Source organism: Juglans microcarpa x Juglans regia, chromosome 1S (genome assembly GCF_004785595.1).
Source record: "Juglans microcarpa x Juglans regia isolate MS1-56 chromosome 1S, Jm3101_v1.0, whole genome shotgun sequence".
NCBI classification, from domain to species: Eukaryota; Viridiplantae; Streptophyta; class Magnoliopsida; order Fagales; family Juglandaceae; genus Juglans; species Juglans microcarpa x Juglans regia.
In genome coordinates this window covers 28,575,628-28,599,815 of record NC_054595.1, presented here as the reverse complement: position 1 = coordinate 28,599,815, position 24,188 = coordinate 28,575,628, and the positions used below count along the sequence as shown (strand labels likewise).

The 24,188-nt window shown below is 38.6% G+C and overlaps 3 protein-coding genes across 4 annotated transcripts; 1 reads left to right on the top strand and 2 right to left on the bottom strand.

Annotated features, from left to right (window-relative positions):
• Positions 1-1,637: 1,637 nt before the first annotated feature.
• On the bottom strand, positions 1,638-3,402 carry LOC121246358 (aquaporin TIP1-3-like). The gene is given in 4 exon segments (XM_041144483.1): positions 1,638-2,176; positions 2,422-2,672; positions 2,900-2,986; positions 2,989-3,402. Coding segments are annotated over 4 exon segments (756 nt in total). The 5' UTR covers positions 3,032-3,402; the 3' UTR covers positions 1,638-1,801.
• Positions 3,403-4,148: 746 nt separating this feature from the next.
• LOC121246357 (photosynthetic NDH subunit of lumenal location 1, chloroplastic) lies at positions 4,149-6,361 on the top strand. Of its 2 annotated transcripts, none has more exons than XM_041144481.1 (8): positions 4,149-4,309; positions 4,416-4,512; positions 5,146-5,229; positions 5,336-5,409; positions 5,490-5,612; positions 5,692-5,763; positions 5,858-5,954; positions 6,126-6,361. In XM_041144481.1, the coding sequence occupies exons 1-8, from the start codon at positions 4,256-4,258 to the stop codon at positions 6,227-6,229; spliced, it is 705 nt and encodes a 234-aa protein (XP_041000415.1). In that variant the 5' UTR covers positions 4,149-4,255; the 3' UTR covers positions 6,230-6,361. The 2 variants fall into 2 exon arrangements, with proteins under 2 accessions (XP_041000415.1, XP_041000416.1); XM_041144482.1 differs by lacking the exon at positions 6,126-6,361 and adding an exon at positions 6,038-6,088.
• Positions 6,362-7,016: 655 nt separating this feature from the next.
• LOC121246356 (ABC transporter B family member 20) lies at positions 7,017-23,152 on the bottom strand. Its single transcript, XM_041144480.1, has 11 exons — positions 22,325-23,152; positions 20,697-20,751; positions 20,411-20,586; positions 20,103-20,303; positions 17,959-18,218; positions 17,575-17,885; positions 17,150-17,370; positions 16,702-17,042; positions 15,703-16,487; positions 15,374-15,615; positions 7,017-8,881 (listed from the first exon to the last, which is right to left on the bottom strand). Exons 1-11 carry the CDS (start codon positions 22,700-22,702, stop codon positions 7,652-7,654), a joined length of 4,200 nt encoding a protein of 1,399 aa, XP_041000414.1. The 5' UTR covers positions 22,703-23,152; the 3' UTR covers positions 7,017-7,651.
• Positions 23,153-24,188: the final 1,036 nt, after the last annotated feature.

Genomic DNA, 24,188 nt, shown 5'->3' with positions numbered 1-24,188 from the left:
TAAACATTTTAATCGTCACTCTTAAAATGTTCTCTTAACTAATATCAATAATAAAAAATTAATATTTGGTTTTTACTTATTGAAAGTCACTATTTGATGTCACATTAAATATCTATGATAAAGTATATATATTTATAAATAATATTCTCCTCATATTAATGCTCAACGAAAATATAAAATTATAAATTATAAAAAGTGAACGAAAGAAATGAAGATTGACAAGTTTAATCTTATTATTTTTTTAGGCCCAAAGTCAAGAAAAACAAAACTACCACGAAGGCCATATATTGATTGCTAAAGAAAGATTCGGTGCATGGGAATATTTGAAAAGAGAAATATTTTAATTATAAAAAAATTATAAATTAACATAATTTAATATAATACGATAAATTATAAAATTATTTTTATTATAAAATAAATTTAATTTATTATATCAAATTATGTAAATTTATAAATTTATATTTGTGTACTTTTTGTACTAAGGTGATTGATGAAAATTTTCTACCTGGCCCGCATCCATGACTGGGTTTTCAGTACACATTAATGATAGTTCTCAATAAAATAAAGAAAGATGATAGTTCTAATTTTGAGTGTGTAAGTACTGCGTAATCATTATAAAAAAAAGTGAATAAATATGAGATTCGCATGAAAAAAAAATTAAATTTTTAATAATGAATCTCACCTTTTTTTCAAAATGATTGCACGACACTTACGCACTTCACAACTGTATATAGTATTCCTCTAAAATAAAAGAGATACTGATCTTGTGCAAAAAGAGAGAGGAAGCAGGCGGAGTTGGGTGTTGAGGGAAGCCAAGAAGCCATTGAATGCGGCGGCGCATCCAATTAACATGCACGTGAGGCTCATTCATCAATGACGTGGATGTTTCAAAGGCATGTGATTTGATGATGGGATGCATGCGTGGTGATAATAGACGGAAAAAAGAGCAAGATTTACCTCCTACAACCAAATTGAAGGGAAATAAATGGAAAAAAGAAAGGTGAATTTGATGCACAAAGGGAGTGAGGTATGACCAACGAGCAGCGTGATGCCAAACTGTAGGGTAGAGGCAACAGCATGGAAGGGGAGGAGGAGGCAGCTAGCGGCAAAATGCTTGAAGAGAAGCCGGAGGAGCACTTTACGTTGGAGTGCGTTTCTAAAATCCTAAATGCATGCCAAAGATCACAACTTTGATCATGGCAGTCCATTCTCATTTCATTTAAACAAAAGACGGCAAGAGTCCTTAAATTGTACATGTATTGTTTTTCATATACATTTAGACTGTAAATAACTCTTTTGCCAATACAAGCCATGACGTTTTTGTGTAATCTTTATATGATGTTTCTACTCATCAATCATTATTCATTACCGCACACTCTACACATTATGAAAAACACCCTCATACTCTATGAAAAAAAAAAAAATTATAAGTGTAGAATGTAGAAGTAAATAGTGACTGATGAGTAGAATTTCTCTTTTCACATAATATGATCAGCACCAAATTTGAGTAACTTTGTCCAAGGAGATCAATCACATGCAAAAAGCTGCTCAATTAAATATGGTTCCAAAACTCTGAAAAAATAAAGAAAAAATTATTCCAAAATAAAGAATACATTAATGCACCGATTAACCAAACATACAACTAAAAGCTCACCCACTCACAAGTAAAAATGAAACAACAGCAAGAACGCCTACAACAGTAAGTACTTTCCCCAGCATCCAATCTTTACCGTTCTCGCCGCTATATCGATCTAGAGATAGGGACTTAAATCTCAAATAACAAAAACAAGGGACAATATGCCTAAAACTCATTGCTGGGGAGTGGCTGGTGAGTTGGCTCGCCAATAAAGATGTTGTCATAGACAATGGCTGCAATAGCGGCACCAGCCATTGGGCCAAGCCAGTACACCCAGTGGTTAGTCCATGTCCAGCTAACCACGGCGGGGCCGAAAGAGACTGCCGGGTTCATGGATGCACCATCAAAGGCACCTCCGGCCAATATGTTGGCACCCACAATGAATCCAATTGCAATAGGTGCAACTATGCCTACATTCCCCTTCCTTGGATCCACCGCTGTGGCATACACAGTGTAAACAAGGCCAAAGGTCATCACAATCTCCAAAATCACTGCATTCCATACACTCACGTTGGATGATAGGGAGAATGCCGACGTTTCCTACAGTGGGCAAGCACAAAAATTCAAAAATCAGACATGAAATTCACATTGTACTTTAATTCAAAAGTGCAATGTAGTTAATGGCTTAAAAATCAGGGCAAGTTGAATAAAATGTTGAGATGTTTCCTGAAAACAAACGAGACCTCAAAATGAAGGAAACTCCCTCATAATGCATGTACTTGCATATAATATTTACTGTATATATATATAAATATATCATTTCTGATTAGCCAGTTCTTACGTACCATTCCACCAGTGGCAAACTTAAGGAGCCAACAAGCGACAACTGAACCTAGCAACTGTGCAATCCAATACAAGATGCTCCTAAAGAAAGTAATGTTTCCACCAATAAAAGCACCAAAAGTGACAGCAGGGTTTACATGCCCCCCAGAAATGTTTGCACCAACCGAAACCGCCACAAAAAGCGCAAATGCATGCGCCAATGCCGCAGCTACAAGCCCAGATGGTGTCGGCGACCCATTATCAGTAAGCTTGTCTGTCAAAACAGCCACCAATCAGTCCTTGCCAATCACAAGCAATTAACACTTTTTCTTTTGAAGCTCATTCAATTCCGATTACAACCAAATCACTTGTTTAGATTCTGAAAATTTATTTCAAGAATTAAAACCCATAAAAAAGATGATAAAATGGATCAATATATAGTTTGATACTCTGCAAAAACAAAAATAAGATGGGTCAAGGGAATGAATGGTGATATCTTACTGAAAGCCATGCCAGAGCCCTCCCCTGCAAAAACAAAAATAATCATAGAGAAGAACTCGGCAAATGCGGCCTTGATCGCATCGGGTGGCTTGCTTCTCCAGGCGCACCAATTGCAATTCTAGTGATCGGCATTTTCTTCAAACTAGCTTTCAACTCTTGAGCTTGAGAGCAGTCTCTTTGTGTACTTTTTCCAAGTATTTGGGCTGTCTGTAGCCTATAGATATACTAGTGTTGAACTGCCAATTTTCTTTATATACCTAAAATAACGGCTAGGGAACCGGTCTAAGCTGTTCCCGTAAAGACACTCACTGCTCTGTACTAGAACTGCAGTAGGAGTAGGGGGTTTTGTCGACCTCGTCCCGGTGTTAATTTCCACGTGTGTGGTGGCGATGGAATTTAGCTACGGCTGAATAGGCGGTGATCAACGACCTAAGACCGGCGTGCAGGATGGATGGCGAGTCTTTCGATTGGGACGAACGGACCGTTGAATATATCAAACTAGAGTTTTTCATTTTAAATTAAAAAGGCCATGCATCAGTCCATTTGAGATATCACTAATAGTAATGCTGAGTTGCATCAGTAACATTAAAAATCGTCAAAATTATACATAAGACCTCTTAACACTTGTATTAATCTGCCCATTATATGTCACTATTCTCAAGAGTAATATTAAATGCCACCGATCATGTTTATCCATTATTACAGTAATTCTCTGTATAATTTTATATTCTATAATTCAAATGCTATTTGGTAATATGACACGTTATAAATGACTGTCAATTTTAAGTAGTTGGACATAATAAATTATTTAAAATATACCATATTCGTCAGAGCTACTGTGAATAATTAAATTTAAGATAGAGAAAATGGTTAAATGTTTATCTGTCCTAATTTTAGGATTATATATATATATATATATATTTTTACTAATGTTAGATACATTCATGTGTTGTGTAAGCGTTACATATTCCTTTTAAAAAAGAGTAAGATTTACTATTAAAAAATTAATTTTTTATGTGAATCTCATACTTATTCATCTTTTTTAAATAAATATATAATTTTTACATACTCTATTACGATTATAAATATTATTTATTATTTTTTTTGGGTCAAGAGGGAGTGGAAGTCACATATGGTAGCCCAACTCTGTAGCCTGGTGAAGCCCACTGAAAGGCCTCCCACTCGTTAAACTACGAATTATCCACTGCTATCCGATAGGAAGAAAATAAAAGCACAAAAAAGAAGAGAACGCACGTCCCCACGACACAACCTCCTAGCCAAAACAATAGGCCGAACTATACTATCCGATAGCCACATAATTATGAGAAGCTAGATCCCGCTTTCTCACTGTCAAAAATGGCAGTCTCTTCACTTTCCCTGAGCTGGGTTTCAACCACCTTATCCAACAAGGTCAGGGCATGAATTTATTTCCGCACGGGCACTCTTTTATTCAGACTTTATATGTTTCTCAAAGACAACTCATGGATTTTTAGTTATATGGGCACCATTCTTCCAGTCGAAACTGCTTCATTCAAAGGATTTGCATCGAGGTACTGCATTTTCTTTGACTAACACCATCGCATGCTCAAGAGAGACGGCCTCCGATGAAGAAAGTAAGACACCAACCTGAATTCTCTTCGCACTTCTGATGCATGTTAGCCACTGTTTAATTACAAGTTGTTCTAGGAAGTAGATGTTGCTTTCTGCTAAATTGAACCTCGACATCCACTTCTCATGCATGCTTGTCTTGCTTTACAGAAACGGCCTTGGCTCTTCAAATTTTCCTTTGACATTATTATTAAGCGTCTTATATATGGAAAGAAATTATTTGTGGGGTTGTCCGATGTATATCGAGTTTTAGATGGTCCTGGTCCAATTTTTAGTACGTTAAGCAGACTATTAGTTTTGAACTGCAGAAATAATAAATTGTTCCGCTTGGATGATTTGTTCTAACGAGGACCTTCAATCTACAAGTCTTTTTTTGTCTTTTTTCCTTCCTTCCTATCAACTTGAATGATGTATAGTTACTTGATGATTAGATTGGGAGCTCTCCATAATATGGATATAGAGGGTCATCTGTGACAAGTGAATCCTGTTTGAGGTTATTACTGTGACAAATTCTGTAGTGGGGTTGTTAAATTGTTGATCACATCAGCTTGTTTTAGATTATGGATCAATAAGAACCAAACCTTTTCTGTAAACTTCCTGCCCGCAAGATCACAAGTCATGACCTTGATGAATTTTAGGCAATTGCAAGAGAAGGCTGCTGCTGTTGAAAATTGGCATACTGAGTACAACTTTCCTCCCTGCAAGTTCCCTTTTTGCTGAAGGTAACATGGTTCATTTGAAGTTATTTCCATATATGACTATATAATCTACTTTCAACATGTTTATTTGCTAGCAAATAATAGTTTGACGCTGTGCCATGCCGTGCAGAAATACCAAAAAATTATCGAGCTTTTGTTGACTCTGCAGATGGGTATTCCTATTATTACCCTGCAGATTGGAGGGTAAGAGTATTAGTTTCATTATGAGTTAATGGAAGCCTGAGTTTTGGCTGCAAAGATTTTATCTTTTGTGTCTTGTTCAGGAGTTCGACTTCAGGGCACATGATTCTGCGTTTAAGGACCGATATATGCAATTGCAAAATGTTAGAGTGAGATTTATACCAACAGAGAGAAAAGACATCCATGATATGGGTCCAATGGAACAGGTAAAGAGTAGCAATTTGCTCAATGCCTTCTTTTCAGAAGACTTAAAAGATGGTCTTGAACAGTTACTATGCTTAACAGGTGATTTTCGATTTGGTGAATCATATATATGCTGCACCGAATCAAATAGCTACTATATATGACATGAAGGAGGTTTGCATCTCTCTCTTCCCACTTCCTCTCTAGAAAAGATTTGTAACTTCAAATTCTGCAGTAAAGATATTGATGTTTAACCCAATGGATGCAGAAAACCGTTGATGGGAAAAATTATTACACCTGTGAGTTCGAACTTACGTCTCGGAATTTCTCGACCACTTCCTTTGCAACCATAGCCATTGGAAATGGTAAGTATCCTGCCATCTACAAGTACTATAACCATGTATGCTTTCCTCCTTTCCTGAACAGGAACTGCCCTATACTATGTAAGAGAGGCATGTGCATTGAAGGAGACAGCGAGGGTGAGATTTCTGTAAAATACTATCGTGAATAAACCTACTAAGTTGCTCTTTGTACAGGGAGATATTACACGCTGATTGTCGGAGCAAACAAGAGACGCTGGAAAAGATATCGCGACATGCTTAAAGTGGTAGCAGACTCTTTTAAGGTGCTTGACATCTGAAATAATCTATCTGATTAGAGCTGGCAATCTCGGATGTGAAAGTCACGATTTGTTTTCCTTGTTATTTTTTGTTAGATGTATATACTGAACGAAAAAGCTTTATACATATAATTAATTATTGATTTGTCGCTAGACTTTGACTAAAAAATATCACTGAAAAATATATTGTTTTGAGAAATACTCTAGTCACAAATTAATTACACAAAAGTAATTTAACAAACTGACGTGACTTGATATTGTTCATCAAATTGTAAAGTTATTTTTACTATTATTTTTCCTTGATCAATGTTGTCTGCAAAACCAAAACCCACGTGTTCTACCTAGGTTAACTTCCTTTGCATCCAAAGATTAAAAAATAAAAAGAAAAAAAATTGAATTCCCGGGCAAACATTTTGGAAGATGATTTCGTGCTCGTATAGGTTTCACGCGATTACGAGTGTTTTGGCCTCGAATGCAAGTCAAAATTCATGCGTATCTGTAACCAAAAATGAAGATTGCAGTCCACAACTACTGCCAGAAGTTGGTCGTTGATGAGTCGAACATCATACAAAGTGATTATAGACAGATCAGAAGTTGGTTGTCGTCCAATGAGTCGATGAGCATACAAAGTTCACTGCCGACTACTGCCAGGCATGCCAAGGACAGACAAAGGATCGTAGCAAAGCCGAACACAACACTGGGGGAGTTTATGCCATAACAAGAAAACCCGGAATACCTGTTTTCATACATAGTAAAAACATGCAACATGAAACATGCTCCCAAGTATGAACATCATAGGCACCTACTGTTCACAGAGCGTCCAACAATGGCACTTTCTTGGCATATTTTAACTCGTTAGATCAAACCGGCAAAACTGAATAGCTTGTAAATTACAAGTAGCTATTTACAAAGATTACAACTTCTAACACCTCTTTAACTTCTTTCTACATTTCCACAGATGGAAAGCAAAACTTACAGGAAGAAGTAAAATTCAACATGGAAGCCGGGGGGAGAGAGAGAGAGAGAGAGAGAGAGACAGAGTCAAAGAAGTTTGCTAAAAATGAATGCAAAATGAAAACCACACCTCGGTAAAAATCTAGAATTAACTCCAACCCACTTTCTGCTTGAGAAGCAAATCAATATAACCCGGAGACGGAGCACAATGCCAACCTAGTGATGCTCGCCTCCAAAAGAATATAACCGACTTCAAAAAACCTATTTATAAAACCTACTTTTGAACAATGTAACTAGCACTGCCGCCACTGGATATACCAACTCACCCTGCACTATAAAATTTGTTAAGCGTCTCATCAGTCTCATTTCTCTCCCCACCCACTCTGAACTCCAATATTATGAGACGGTTCACATGGATATCCAGGTAATTCAAAATGAGCAGAGTGAGAACTGTAGATGAATCAGACCTAAACAATCACAAAACTGATTCTAAACAAGTCGGTGTTGACGCAAACCCTTCCCAAAATGAGGTTGCATCAGGCGCACATACAGACCATTCTTTGCCAGCAAAGAATCATGGGTCCCTTCCTCTACAACTCGCCCTCCATTCAGAACTACAATGTTGTCTACATGCCTCATCATTGCAGCTCTATGGGCTATCAGAATGGTTGTTTTGTTCCCCATGATCAATGTATCAAGAGCCTCCTGCACCACCCGACTTGACTCAGACTCAATGGAGGAGCTTGCTTCATCTATTAACAAAATGGGTGCATTCTTTAGCACTACCCGAGCAATTGCAATCCTCTGCTTCTGGCCTGGGGTCAGATCCACACCCCTCATCCCCACATGTGTGTCATAACCATGAGGCAAACTGCTGATGAAATGGTGAGCATTTGCTATCCTAGCAGCCTCTTTCATCTCTGCTTCACTAGCATTGTGCCTTGCATATATTATATTTTCCTTTATAGTCGTCGAAAAGATAATTGGTTCCTGCTGAACAAGACCTAAGTGGTTCCTCAACCATCTCAAATTATAAAGTTTCAAATCTCGCCCATCCAGTAGGACCTGACCAGCAACAGGATCATAAAATCTCTCGATCAGAGATATTATGGCACTCTTCCCAGACCCTGACACTCCCACCACAGCCACAGTTTGTCCCCCATTGACCTTCAGACTGAAATTGCTCAAAACCAAAACTTCTGGGCGTGTAGGGTAACAGAAATCAACATTTTTCAACTCAATGCTTCCATAAACATTAGGTGGCTTCAATGCTGAGTTATCATCTGGGTCAATCTTAGGAGCTCGATCAATGATTTCAAAGACCGAAATAAGAGAATTTCGTCGTTTAAGTATGTATGGAGCCAATCCAAAAGGCTCCACCAGTGCAAATGTTGCAAAAGAAAAAACCATATATTCCTTGATAGCAGTAGGTACGTCCATATAGCGATGTTTAACAGAGTATGAGGTGTACCAGAGAAGAAGCGCATTACAGGCAAAAAGAAGAAACTGTGAAAAGCCAAAAGCAAAACCGATGGCCATTCCATGAAGGAAACTCTGTTTAAATATTTTCTTCAGTTGAAACATGTACAGCTCCATTACCTCGTTACCAGCACAGAATGCTACAACAGTGTATATGTTTCTAACTGCATCCTCAAGGACCAAAGATGCCTTCCTGTGCATCTCCTGGATGCCCCTTGAAAATCCAGCAAGCCACAATTTCTGCAAGATTTAAACATTTTTCCTTTTATTTTTGGTACAAAAATTGCTTCAATAGAAAAAAGAATGCATCAAAGTGGATCATACAAACAAAACTCAGCCCCTAAATAATTCTTATATCTACCAGAATACCAGAATACTAGACTGGCAGAGATTTCATATATCCAGGCAGGTCAACAAGTTGAGTAAAAGATCAGAAAAAAGTACATTCAAATATAAAGACATTATAGTGATATCACTTAAAACTTGATATAGACATTGTGCTGCAATGTAAGCAACTGCGTTGAAGACTTGGAAAAACCACTCCATTATTAACAAAGAACGTTTCAAATTAATTATTTGGAAAAATCAATGAGAATACAATTTGTGTGGGATGATGTTACGTAGACACAGGCTTGATGCATAAACTGTTGTTGTGGGACACATATGTGATGGGCGTTGGCTTAGATAAAGTAAAAGCTTAGATGGGATTTCGATTCTTGCTTCTTCTTGCAAATAGGAGTTTATTATTTCCTTCTTCAAGATCTCTATGTTTTATTATACTTATTGAAAAGCGGTTATATATTGAGTTACTTTTCTCTCTCCTTAGTTTTTCTCTCCGTACACAATATCTCCTTCCATAAGCTCACGTAGTCCATGGTGGTTGTGGGTTCTTGACGGTGGGGTGTCTAACATATCCTTGGAAAGATAATGCCTTCTGTGAGAAGTATAGCAATTGAATCAAAGGTGTTTGAGATATGGGCAGAGGGGCGTGATGTGCTTATCACTGAGAGGGACTGGAAAGGATGGCAAAACTTGAGGTCGGGTTTGGACACAGCACGTTGGGTCTCAAGAGCACTGGAGGAATGTTTTAAGCATGGGAGTAAGGTGTATTACTCTGCTTATAGGGACGGAAACAGAGGGTACATCACGCAACAGGGTTCCAACTCCTGCGACAGTTTCTTGGCCTTGGTGGAGTATAGTGGAGGAGGGCACTGGAGTTTCATCTTTATCCCTGGGGAAAGGGATGGAATGGGGTGGAGGAAGCTTGTGATGGCCTTGAGGGAGGTGGGCAACAAAGGTGGTCAGGGGAGAAGTCTACGATCTTCTTCAACAGTAGCATTCCCGTTGGCTCGGTCATACATGGAGGTTGTGCAGACACCTCGAGATGCGTGACTTTCTGCTTCAGCAGACCTGCAAAGAGCAGGAGATGCTCCCGTTTTGGTAGGTGCTCAGAGGCTAGAGGGAGATGCTAGAAGGTTGCCTAGGCAATATGAAGTAAGTGTTTTGAAGGATTTACGAGACATGCAGGTTGCATTAGAAGAGATGGCCGTTAAAGTAAACGGGATGATACGGTACGTATTGGGTAAAGAAGTCATGGGGCCGGGTTTGGGCCTGGGGAGTGGGCCAGAGTAATCTCTTATGAAGAGGGGGAATGAGCCGTTGGGTGTGGGCCAGGTACATGGGCCTAAGGGGAAGGCCCAGTCTCAACATAAACTCGGGCGGGCTACCCAAGGATTTCGCGTGGAGGAAGAAGACGCAGCTCAGGGTGGGCCCAGCGGCGTGTGGGTCAGCACCACCGTCGCCGGTGAAGCCTCAAACTGTGGCATTGAAGGTCCTCAAAGCTTCAACGAAAGCACAGCCGCCGGCATCAGGTTCGGTGGAGCTTGGAGGGGTGAACTCAAGAAGATCTACCGTTAGCTTAGCTCCCATCGTCTCAGATCCAGCACAGATTTGGTCGCCGGAGGTAAATAGTGAGATTCTGACGTCAACCTTGATGAGTATAGGCTAGCTTCTCGAGAGCAAAGGCAAGGCTGTATCAGCTCACTACTAAGACTCTATTGCGGCATCGATAATCGCATAGGTGTTTCCACCTCTGGCACAGAAAGAGCCGATAGTTACAAATGAAGCCTCGGGTGAGTTAGAGATGGTCCACCATGTTCTGGAAAGGGAGACAAGGGAAATTGTCAAGGCTACTGAGGGACAAAAGGAGGCTCTGATCTCTGTGGACACTCACATGAGGCTGGTGGAAGGGGATAATAGTCTACTAAAGCATTTTCTGAATTTAGAGGGAAGCAGGCAGGTTGAGTTTGAACTGCCCGATATGGAAAAGCAGGATAGGTTGGTTTTGGACCCACAGTTTGAAGTAGCTATTTATGAGGAGGAGATGGGTAGTTTATCACCGTTACAGATGACTCCTCTCCAAATTGTGTCCAAGGAAACTTCAGACTGGGTTTTTTAAAAAGTGGAGATTCAAAGTTGTGTGGGTCTCTTTTATGATGGTTATGAAGAACAATTGATGGCTCTTTTAGTAGCCATTGAAGCTGGTCGATCCACGGCTGAGAAGTCAACTGTGAGAAAGGAGGGGAGTTGAAACGATTGCATTGTTCTATTAATTATGACAATAAAGAGGTACTTTGGGGAGGGACAGATCAAAGGGGAGGGAAGCTATTCCAGTTAATAAAGGCTAAAATATTGTCTTGGAATGTAAGAGGGATCAATAAGGTCAATAAACGCCTTCGCATTAGATCCATTATTCATAGATGGAAGATCGATGTCGTATGCCTCCAAGAAACAAAATTGGAAATTATTTCCAGGACTGTAATCAATAGCTTGTGGAGAGGTTCTTTTGTAGGCTGGACTTATTTAGCCTTTTCGGGTGCTTCTGGTAGAGTGCTAGTCATGTGGGATAGTAGAGTTGTTGAGATGGTAAAAGAGTGCATTGGGAATTACTTGGTGGCATGTGTATTAAGAAACATGGAAGATGGGTGGTCATGGACATTAGCAAGTGTATACGGTCCCAATAGGGATCGGGATAGAAACTTGCTATGGGATGAAGTATCAGGGCTGTATTCTTTGTGGGATTTACCTTGGTGTATATGTGGAGATTTCAATATAGTTCGTTTTCCAAGTGAGCGGGAGGGTCTATCTTCAATGACTACAGCTATGGAGGTTTTCTCACAGCTGATCTTTCATTTGGAACTGCTGGATTTGCTGTTGGTGGGGGTGAGTATATGTGGTCCAATTCTAGAGGCAGTTCAAGACTGGACAGATTTTTAGTATCATCATCAAGGGAAGTTCACTATCCGAAATTGTGCCAAAAACGATTTCCAAGGGTAGGATCGGACCACTTTCCCATTATTCTTGAGTGTGGGGGTATTCATGGCGGCAAACGGTATTTTAAGTTTGAGAATATGTGGCTGGAAGTTGAGGGCTCCATTGATAAGGTAAAAAGTTGGTGGTTGTCATATCAGTTTGAGGGGACTCCTAGTTTTGTTTTGGCTAGTAAACTCAAAACTTTAAAAGCTGATTTGAAGATATGGAATAAGGAGGTTTTTGGGAATGTTGAGCAGCAGAAAAAAACCCTTTGGGATGAGCTTCAATCCTTGGAAGTTGATGGGGATAGTGAGGGGAGTTTGTCTAGGAAAAATGAAGTAAAAATAGAACTTGAGAGGGTCTTTTAAGGGAAGAAATATCATGGAGGCAAAAGTCGAGAGTTATATGGCTTAAAGAGGGGGATAAGTGCACTAGCTTCTTTCAAAAAATGGCTAATTCTCATCGACGTAACAACGCTATTGAGTTTTTAAGAACTGAAAATAATCTGCTATCCTCACCTACCAAGATCCAAGAGCACGCTGTGCAGTTTTTTAGTTCTCTCCTAAGTGAGACGGAAGCTTGGAGACCTAAGATTGATGGATTAAACTTTGCAGCGGTGGATGATTTTTCAGCAAGTTGGCTTGAGAGGCCGTTTGAAGAGCTTGAGGTGCATCAGGTGGTTTGTGGAATGAGGAGAGATAAAGCTCCAGGGCCAGATGGGTTTTCTATGGCATTCTTCCAAGATTGTTGGGAGATTGTGTAGGAGGATGTGATGAAGGTGTTTCATGAAATTTATGAGTTTCAAAACTTTGAGAAGACTTTGAATGCCACTTTTATTGCCTTGATCCCAAAGAGAGTGGGTGCTTCGGAGTTGAAGGAGTTTCGCCCAATCAGTTTGGTAAGCAGCGTCTAGAAGATTATTTCAAAGGTGTTAGCAAATAGAATGAGCAAAGTGATGGAGAAGATCATTTCTAAATCTCAAAACTCCTTTGTTAGAGGACAACAAATCATAGATTCAGTGTTGATTGCAAATGAATGTGTAGATAGTCGCATGCGGGAAGGGCACTGGGGGTTCTTTGTAAGTTGGACATGGAAAAAGTATACGATCATGTAAACTTGAATTTTCTTTTGTACATGCTTAGAAGATGCGGCTTTGAAGACAAGTGGTGTGGCTGGATAAGCCATTGTATTTCAATTGTCTGTTTTTCTGTGCTTGTTAACGGGCAACCTTGTGGGTATTTTTCGAGTTCAAGAGGTTTGAGGCAGGAAGATCCCTTATCTCCCTTCCTATTTGATATTGTTATGGAGGCATTGAGTCGTATGGTGGATGCAGTGGTAGGAGGAGGCTTTATCTCGGGTTTTTCAGTGGGATCTAATTCTAATGGCCTTACTACAATATCACACTTGCTTTTTGCTGATGATACCCTTATTTTTTGTGAGACTGTTGGGGAACAAATTCAAGTTTTGAGGGTTATCTACTGTGTTTTCAAGCCATCTCCGGACTAAAAGTGAACTTTGAGTAAATCGGAGTTGGTACCGGTGGGAGAAGTCCATAACATTCATCACTTGCTAGAATTTCAATGGTGTAAAGTTACTTTTCTTCCCATAAAATACTTGGGACTACCGCTAGGTGCATCTTTTAAGGCCAAACACATTTGGGATGGGGTGGTCGAGAAGATAGAGAGGAAGTTGGCAGCATGGAAAATGACATATTTATCTAAAGGGGGTAGGATTACTCTTTTAAAGAGTACTCTTTCTAATATCCCTACCTACTTCCTTTCTTGATTCCCTTTACCAGTTGACGTGGCCAATCGTATTGAAAAATTGTATTCAGAATTTTTGTGGGGAGGCATCGGAAAAGAGACTAAAACTCCCCTTAGTGAGTTGGAAAAAAGTTTGTTGCCGATTATTGATGGAGGTTTGGGTAATCATAGCTTATGTAGTTTTAATAAGGCGTTGTTGGGGAAATGACTATGAAGATACCATGGGGAAGAGGAAGCATTGTGGAGGGGGGCGATCGATTGAAAGTATGGTAGTGATTGGAGAGGTTGGTGCACCAAGGAGTGTAGGGGTTCGTATGGAGTGAGTCTATGAAAGTTTATTAGGAAAGGTTGGGGCTGTTTCTTCAAACAAGTTAACTTTACGGTTGGTGATGGTTCAAAAATCAGATTCTGGTCTGATGTTTGGTGCGGGGATACTGAGTTGTCTAGAGCCTTTCTAGTTGTCTTCAGATTGGCGACTAATAAGCAAGCTTCTGTTTCAGAGTTGATGGGTTTTTCCAATGAAGTGGTGCTTTGGGATGTAAGCTTCTCCAGATCTGCCCAGGATTGGGAAGTAGAGGAAGTTCCTGATTTTTTCAGATTGTTGTATTCGGTGGAGATAAGAAGACAGGGCAGGGACCAACTATGCTGAAGACAAACAGCCTCTAAAAACTTTACGGTTCGGTCATACTATAAGGCGATACTAAATCAGCACCATATTTGCTTTACTTGGAAGAGGATTTGGAAGGCTCATGTTCCGACAAGAGTGGCTTTTTTTGTATGGACAGCAGCAATGGGGAATACTCAGACTATAGATAGCTTGAGGAAGCGCCGAATGATTGTTTTGGATTGGTGCTTTATGTGCAGGAAAGAAGCAGAATCATTGAACCATCTACTCCTTCATTGTGAAATGGCTAAAGTGCTGTAGGATGGAGTGTTGGAAGGGTTGGGCTGAGCTGGGTTATGCCAAAAGCAGTGGTCAACTTTCTAGCAAGCTGGACCAACTTTCAAATGCATACTTGTTCCCAAGTGGCAGCCGCATGGAAAATGATGCCTTTGTGTATTATATGGTGTATTTGGTTGGAAAGAAACGAGAGGTGCTTTAATAATAGAGAACACAATATAGATGAATTTTGGAAGTTTTTTATAAGCACTCTGTTTAGCTGGTTCTCTGCTATTGTACTCAAGGGAGGACTGTAAACGAGTTCTTGTCTTCGCTTTCCTAGTATTAGAATGTAATAAGGTGATTCTTTTGTATACTTCATGTGTACTTGGACTTCACCTATTACATTGTGTTTAATAAAATTTTTAACTTATCAAAAAATAAAAATTATTTCCTTCTTCAGAAGTCTAGGTATTTTGTCAATACCCTTGTGTCTATATCATAAAAAGAATTGTTAAAGTATATCAGGTTTTCCCACACATGCCAAACAGAATTTGTATTATTTTCAGATGTTCCCAAAAAAGTGGAAGACAACAGACATTTTCACTGAAACATTATCAATGACCTTTAAAATTCTATGAACTTTATAATTATTTTAAATTTATGATCATTTAACACATGAATGGATGGTGTGGCTCAACAGGTTCAAAGCTATTGCTTTGCAAATTATATCTGTAGATAGATTTGTAATGGGAAGCAAGTAGAGGTGATGCAAACCTGTGCAATGGCAGAAACAGTGAGAACCGGAATTGTTGCCAAAGCCACAAGTGCCAATCGCCATTGTAGCAACATCCCAATAAGAACAGCCACAATAACAGCAGCACTGTCTTGTATAAATATGGAAAGCCGGTTGCTAAAAGCTGCTCTCACAAATGTAGCATCATTTGCCAAATGCATGGATAATGTGTCAGCACTGTTTTCCTCTTCATCAAACCATCCAACTTCGTTGCGCAACATTGCTGTCACATCATGGAATTATGTAAGGGGAATAAAAAAAAATGGTCATCTCGAGAAAACTACTAGGAGAAAATGCAATAGACATGCACCTGAGAACATCATTCTACGAACTCGCTCAGTCATCTTCTCCCCCATTATACCAAAGTAGAAGTGCTGCAAAAAATTGGCAACAACTGTCACTATACCCATGCAGGCAATGATCAAGCACCATCTATCTACTTCCTGCCGCAAGTGATGACCATCCCGTCTATAATATGCCGTCACTATCAGTGCAATAACATAAGCAAGAAGAGGATTGAAAGAACCAAAGATAGCAGCACCAATGCTTCCTAATACAGCATAGAGCCACTCTGCAAGACTAAGCTCTGCCAACCTAAAAAATGATGGTGCTTTGTGATGCTGTGTATTTTTTGCTTCCTTCGTTTTCACTGGAAATTCGTCAGATTGACTATCTGGTCGGCTAAAAGTCTGCGAATGTGAACGTTCATTCTTGGGATCAGATGTCAAAAGGGGTGAAACAGGGGATTCAGGGCCTGAACCATTTGACATTTGTCGATGTGTAGACTGAACATCAATCTTGGGTAGGTCCGGTAATCTCATTTCAAAGCTATCCTGCCTTCTTATTGATGGTTCTTTAATGGTTGCATCCATCGGCTGACCATTTTCCAGCATCTTCTCTGGTGGTGGGCTCCCAACTCTTGGTGAATCCTGCGAGTTAAAAGTGCTATCCGGGGGACGGAATATGCCAGGAATTCTCTGGAGAGAAGGCGATTTGACCATTTTAGGAGATGATGGTTCTTGGAAGTTGTAACTTGCAGAAGAATCCTTTTCAATTTGGAAAGTTGAAGTCTCCTTATCGTTTCTCAAAGGCATCCTGGACATAGTTACGAAAACAGAACCCATCAAAATGTAACTTATCAAAAAGGAAAAAAATTATTAAGGATTAAAGAGAACTGCAATTAACTTTCTAGCAGAAAACTCCAAAAGTCAACAGAAAATATCTCCTTGAAAATGCTTAAACTTGTTACTTCCACCCAATCACCCACAATACTCTATGTCAGCAAGTGCACAGTTTGCTCGTGTTATACCTTCTAGGAAGTTTTGCTGCTTCTTCAGATTTGAGAAGCTCTGCATATAGGCCGTCGAGGGTCAATAATTCATCATGCGTACCCATTTCAACAAGTTGACCATCCTCCATCACAGCTATGTAATCAGCATTTTTTATAAGACTAAGTCGCCGAGCTATTATTATAGTTGAACGTCCCAACATGAGGAGATCTAGAGCCTCCTGAACAGCTCTTTCAGCTTCAAAATCAAGTCCACCAGTAACTTCATCAAGCAGAAGAATCGATGGATTTAGAAGTACTGCTCTAGCAATAGACAGTTTTATTTTCTGCTCTTCCGTTAATTCTAAACCAGCTCTGCCCACCTGAAATACAAATTTTTAACTTTATCGAGGCCACAAAAACATGAAATGATACAGACAATGCCAAGACATATAGGTTTAAACTGATATTTTTGTCTTTCAAATTTTACCTGTGTGTCATATCCTTTCTCAAGCGAGCTGATTAAAGTATGTGCATGCGCTATTTTAGCAGCTTCTTCAATTTGATCAAAGGTAGCATCCCGTCCGTAAGCAATATTGTCTCTTATACTCAAACTTAGCAAGGCAGGCTCCTGGGTTACTAGACCTATTTGGCTTCTTAGCCATTCCAATTTCAGGTTCCTAATATTTTCTCCATCCAAAAGAACTTCTCCTGCACCACAGAATGAAAAACCATAGGAATCAGAAACCATACTAAGGATTTCCAGTGTAAGCCCTTCCTGGTATATTATATGCACCTTTGTAGAAGGTAACAAATATGATCATTGTACTGCCCAACCTCTCCCAATTCAACACATACAAACGTACACCAAAAAACAGAGAAAACAATAAAAGGTGCATATGAAGACTATCATACCTAATGTAGGATCATAAAACCGCTCCATGAGTGGGATAATACTGCTTTTTCCAGAGCCATTTCTGCCAACAAGTGCCACAGCTTTCCTAGAAGGTACGGTAAGATAAAACCCACTCAAAATAGGGATTTCGGGACGAGACAGATAGCTGAAATATACATTCCTAAACTCGATATTTCCTTGAACTGAATCCAGGGTGATTCCGTCTTGATTAACCGTAGAGGATGATCTGCTTATCATCTCAAAAAGTCTATAGGCAGCAATTCGTCCCTGCTCAAATGAATAGAAGTTTGTTGCAGCTTGATTCAGCCCCCTATAAAAAATAACCCATTAGAAAAATGGTGGGAATGATGGTCAGGACACACAAGTTTAAGCACAATACTTACAGGCCACTTAAAATTATAGCAAATAGGGCTGTTATGATTTCACCACCATGAGCTTTTCCTTGTTTAATCAGGAACCTTCCAACCCACAGTTGTAAGGCACAAGAACATATTGCAAGCCCGTATGTAAATCCGAGACCAAGTCCTTGCACAAGGCTTATTAATATACCATATCTCAGAGTTGCTTGTAGTGATGTTGCATAAGAATACTTTGCCAACGTTTCGTTTGTAAAGGCATACAACGTCCTAATATAGGAGACTGCCTACATGTTTCAAGAAATTATTCACGCTTCAGAATCACTGGCATTAAATACTTCATCAAAATGACCACAAGCATAATAAAAAATTGTTGCCATTATTTGAACTACTTACCTGTCACTTCATAAAAGAAAATTTTACAGGAAGTAATTTGAGTCACCATTTTCAACAAATATATGCTCAAAGTAGCAGCCAACAAGGAACAGAAAGGCATTGCTTGTGTCCATGAAAAATAACTTTGGAAAACAGAAACCCTTCACAACCATGTTATGAACATTGATGTTTTTTTATAGGGAATTGTGAACATTGATGTTAACAAGAATAGCCTTCTAAAAGCTGTTTTTGGATTTCTCTATGAAGAGGAAAAGTGCTTTCAGAGAATAAAACCAAACAGGTCTTGTACATCTTTGGGTAGTTGACAAATTGCTCGGACAAAATTGAGCCTCGCAAGTTTTTTTTTTTTTTGACAGTGCTATAAACCTATACCTCTATTGACATACTATGAAGATTATTTACAACATAATACTGGAAAACCACTAATAGGATCTAACCAAAACATATGCGGTGACGGAAAAAAAGAAATATTCCATAGATATTGTTTTTTTTATGAGTAAAAATTCCATAGATATTTTAGAAAATAAGTTTGTATAAATCATTACTAGTTAAATATTTATTTCAGTTACCAATTACCAACGAGTCTTACAAGCATTCAATTTCCCCTAATCTACATCTGTTTCTCTTTCTATTTCTTCATCCTTCTATTTTGAAACATTCACTGAGAAGCCACTCAGGAGCCATACATGGCCAGCAACTCTTATAGGGCTTCTAGGGAAAGACAGCCCAATCTTTCTTCCTTAAAAAACAAATAAATGAGTTACCCTTTCAGTAGTCAGAAAGATACTCTGTTATCAACTACAACCAAAAGGATACGCTGTTGGTTTCTTGTAGTACAAAGTAATGGCACATTGCCAAGGCCCCTCAGCCAAGTCTGATATATAAATCCCTTACTATCTATCACTTTACAGCCAACTCAACAAGGAGATACTGTCAATCATTCATTTCGAGACAGTCTATTATTGTTACTTATCAAAAGACAGTCTATAATTGTTGTGAAGGCAGGAGGACAGGGTTAGGCCTATGCCTAAGTCACCACCACCATAGTTTGACTTTTTTATTAAAAAGCATTGGTTGGTGACTTTTAATAATGTAAAGGGGAAATCAATATTTAAAACAAAAACAACGATCTCACTCTAATTCGAATATAAATAACACAGATACTTCCGTACATAAAATAACAACAGAAAAAATAAAGATTTTTTTTTTTTTTAAATGACAGGGGAACCACCTCACAGCAGAGCCCTTAAGACTCACCCATGGAACCTAAACCCCGGGGGAGACTAGCACAGCAACCCACCGCCATGGCCTCTCACTTAAATCGCAGTTTGATCACAGGGAGAATCGAACCTGTGACATGGGGCTCATGCACACAAGTTTGCCCTTACCACATGGGCTACCCACGGGTGGGTAAAAAATAAAGACTTTTCCCCTTAATGAATGCAAAAACCAAAGGAAACTACCCAAAAAATAGTCTTACAAAGACCAGAAACAGCTGCAAAAAAATTTGTCTGGGCACAACCATTCAGCATATTAATTTTAAACTCCACAACTTCAAAGGAATCACATCAACGCAGATCTAGAGATACAATGAGAAGAATAATGAGCCAAATTTACAAAAATAGAACATTACATCCATAGCATGTGAGATAGATTATCCTTCAAAGACCAGGAATGATAGTATTTGTTTATTTTTCATTTCTATTTTCTTTATTCATTGTTTTGTTTTGGGGGAGAGGGAGCTATGTTAAATGGAAAGAGCAATATAAATAGACCTGTTCAGCAATGCTAGCTGCTTCAGCATATGCATCTTGGATATTCTCAGCAAGTCTGTGAAGAAAAATATTTGATATTCCTCCAGCAGCTACAATGAATGGACCAGTCGCTAATGTTATGAGTGCAATCTGCCAACAGTTGACAAAACCAAGAACAAGACCGCTGAAAAACGTAGCCATATTGTGAATATAATTTCCAACCTGTATCATTAGAGGCCAATAAACAGTTTAGACAAAACATCGAATGGAGAGAGAGAGAGAGAGTAAAAGAATTAAGAAAAATGCGGGAATATGTTATCTTAACATACTTTTTCACTAAGAGCAGATTGAATAAGCAGCACATCACTCAGTACTTGACTCACAATGTCCCCATTGTTCCCATAGGTATCGAAAAAACTCATGTCTTGGTTAAGTAACACTTGAACATATCTTGACCTGATGACAGCAGTCTGCCTTTCCCCAGTAAGTATCCAGCATGAAACCTCTATTACACACACACGTGCACGCACACCAAAAAAAACATTAGTATTAAAGACTGCAAATATGACACAGAAATAGTAGTGTGGTAATGACTAATCTTGATAAATAATTTACCAATCCAACCAGCAACGAAAACGCCCACAGCAATATACACGATTGTTAAAGTAAGCTGCAGCAAAATAATAACACAACCAAATGAGAATAAGTTCATATCTTCAACTTCTAGTTCATAAACGAAAACAATCCATATTTCACCTTCTAAATCAAATACAAAAACTAACTAAATAAACTGCACACGAGTGCGAAATATGCAACACACAATAACAGAAGGCTGTTACTTCCCTTAGAAACAAGGAGAAAACAGCAATTGGAGAATGCAAGTCCAAAACAAACAAAAATCCACCAATTAGCTATTAGACTTTTCTGCCATGGAAAGGATCTTTCACACTATTGCCAGTTAATATGGTCAAACAAGATACTTCTTACTTCACATAGAAACTTTAGAATTAAAAATAAATAAATCCAGAAGCCAGGGACCCAAGCTGTATTTGTAGTTTACGTGTATCTCAGTCATTTGAAGGAATGTTTTTTTTTTTTTTTTTTTTTTTTTTTTTTATGTCGGGAAACCTCTCCAAGGTAAGGCATTTCGGACCCACCCCTACAGAGTAAACCCCAGTCTGGTGCACCGCACCCTCAAAAGTTTCCCTATAAGGAACTAGTTAAATCACTGGCTTTTCACCAGGAGGTGTAGCCCCAAAGGATTGTTTGCACCCATGAGATGTTGAACCTTGGACCTGGAAGGGAGTGATACCCCAAGACCAAGGCCTTCACCACTTGGGCCAACCCATTGGGGTTTATTTGAAGGAATGTTTTGACAGGATAAACTGCTAATCAATTTCACACAGAAATTTGACATGCTGCATACTTCATGGAACGAAATATGATTCTTGCATCAAGATTTTCTTAATAATAAGATGAAACTAAATCAAAACACCCAACTTATGCATACGGGATGAGTCAAATCACACTCGCAACCTATATCTAACTTACACATACAAAAACTAACTGGACATTATAGAAGCACTTTAAAACGTGGAAGCCTCTCATATCCTTTTTTACATCAACCCCAGAATCTTTCTATTACCATAGCAACAGTTATCTTTCCCTTTAAAAATAAGGAAAGCCTGATAGAATAGATTGAGCAAACATAGTTAGCTTATAACTTCAGTCAATTTAGCCATAAGAACTGTTGAAAGTTTTAGCCTAGAAAATAGAGATTCCATTTTTATTTACAAATAAAGAACGAGTTATTGAGTTTCAGGTGAAGATCACAACAAAATCTTCAGCACCCTCAAATAATAGATTCTGATGACCCTCATAAGTCCCCTAATAAATATAGATGATATTTCCATATGACAAACCAGTTCAAAAGGGAAAAAAGGGAGAAAATAAAAGTAACTTCTCACCGAAAATCATGAACTTCTTAGTACTTGGTTATTAATGAAACAGCAAAACCAAAAAGAAACAAACGGAATCTGAATTCCGAACTCTTTATTCTCTCGTTGGTGATGTGAACTAAAGACAATAAGCTGCGCCAAGCTTATCTGGCGAAGTTACGCTAAATTTTAAAAAACCCTAATTCATCCCATTTACAAAATGTTATCGGAAGCCGAACGAATACAACACAGATGCATCCCAGAAAAAAGAACTGCGAAATTAGGGTTTCTAAAGCTGTAAATTACCTCTCTAAACTTTTCCAACTGCTCATCTTGTCTACCGGGGCCGATCCTGAGAACGTGAATGATCTTGGCGAAGTAGTGGAGATAAACGACAAGGGCAGTGCCGTGGGCGGCGGCAGCAAGTGAGCCGACAAGCATGAGGCCCCAGTCGAGACAGTCGGCGCAGGCGAAAAGGCGCGAGAAGGGGACGGCGGCGGGTGGCAGCTCGATATCCTCGGGGTCCTCGATCTCCTCTTCAGGCTCGAGCTGCTGCCCCGCCGTGTCCATGCTCTGGTCCATATAGGGAGACGGCGACTCTGGCGGCTCCGAAACTTCGGACACGGGAGTCAATGGCTGTATGTGCTGTGGGGACCAACCGAACAGCCCCCTAGAGATCATCATCTTCGGGGAGTAAGTCGGAACTCCCGAACTCGAACTCGTAGTCGGACTTGAACTGACTGAAACACTAACTTCCCTGACCTCCTCAGATAACAACCGATAAATTTTCAAGCGCAAGTGTGTTTCGGGCTTTGCGTTTTTATATAATCATTGTTATTCTTTTTCGCTTTTTTCCCAAAAGCAAAGGGAGAAGAAAACAGAATGGGGGTGGGTCGTCGCAGGTGGGTACGCGACCCGGTCAAACAAGGCCGACACGGACAGAGAGAGAGACCGAGGGAAAACCCTTTGACTCACCCACGGCGACACCAAGGGATCTCTCTTTTCAGGTTAACGGTCAAATGCCGGCGATGCTTTCAAAAGGGGGAGGATATTTATGTACGTACGTACGTACGGTACCGAGCGCTATAGAAAGCCCGTCTTGCGTGTATGTTCATTTGCTGGGGATGACCGAGTGGACGATGTACATGTCTGTGTATTTCCTTCTGTACTGCTGTGCTGTTTGGTATTGTTTGGCAGATTCGGTGCCATTTTTTTTTTTTCACCGAATTGTATATGGGATTTAGTTTTTTTATTTTTTAACTTTGATAAGAGGATTTAATTTTTAATTATAACGGTTTGAAGTTTGAATCCTTTTATCAATACATCCTTAAAAACATCACATGAAAAAAATAAGAAAAAGAAAACTCGGGTGAGAGAGTGAAGCGTAGATCAAGTACGTTTGGATTCTTAACTTTTCTTAATACGTTTTAATTTATTATTATAATTTTTTAAAATTTTAATATGAAATATAATAAATAATTTAAAATTTTTAAATCTTAAAAATATAATAATATTAAAAAATAATATTTTATCATTTCAATTTAACTCAATTCAATATCTAAACACAACCTAATTATGCCTAAGTTGGACGGTATCATAGGTTGACACATGGGTCATCCCACGCATGGCCTAAACCCATCCTGGTTGCCGAAGAGGTGGCATTTCATTTCTGATCGTAGCATTCTTGTTAGATTGGTCACATATGCCTTTTAATTTTAATTAATATCACATAAATTTATATTTATTTATTTTATTTAAACTCAATCCTCATATTAAATTTTTTATTTACTTTCTATATAATAATAAAATATTATGTATTTATTTATTTTATTTTTATATTCTATCAATTAAATGTTAATAATAATTATATTATAATTAAGTTAATATTAAAAAATATTATTAATAATTATATTCAAAATGTTAAATATTAATTATATTATAATTTATTTAATTTATTTATTTAAAATAAGAAACTAATATTTTAATATTTGATAAAGTAATTATATTGGATGAAATATTGTAACTAAAATTCAAATTATCTTAAAAATACTCAATTGTGAAATTTTTTTGACAAAAATTATTTAAATTTAAACCATCCTTTAATTTTAACCAAATAGATGCTCTGAAGACGCGCAAGGAGCAATGTCTCATTTAATAATAGGTGGTAAAA

Coding starts and splice junctions, on each gene's coding strand:
- LOC121246357 (XM_041144481.1), top strand. CDS start 4,256: ATGGCAGTCTCTTCACTTTCCCTGAGCTGGGTTTCAACCACCTTATCC. Junction 5,230..5,335: donor AAGTTCCCTTTTTGCTGAAG/GTAACATGGTTC, acceptor CATGCCGTGCAG/AAATACCAAAAAATTATCGA. Junction 5,613..5,691: donor ATATGGGTCCAATGGAACAG/GTAAAGAGTAGC, acceptor TATGCTTAACAG/GTGATTTTCGATTTGGTGAA.
- LOC121246356 (XM_041144480.1), bottom strand. CDS start 22,702: ATGATGATCTCTAGGGGGCTGTTCGGTTGGTCCCCACAGCACATACAG. Junction 17,886..17,958: donor GCTATAATTTTAAGTGGCCT/GTAAGTATTGTG, acceptor TATTTTTTATAG/GGGGCTGAATCAAGCTGCAA. Junction 17,371..17,574: donor GTTTTATGATCCTACATTAG/GTATGATAGTCT, acceptor TCTGTGGTGCAG/GAGAAGTTCTTTTGGATGGA.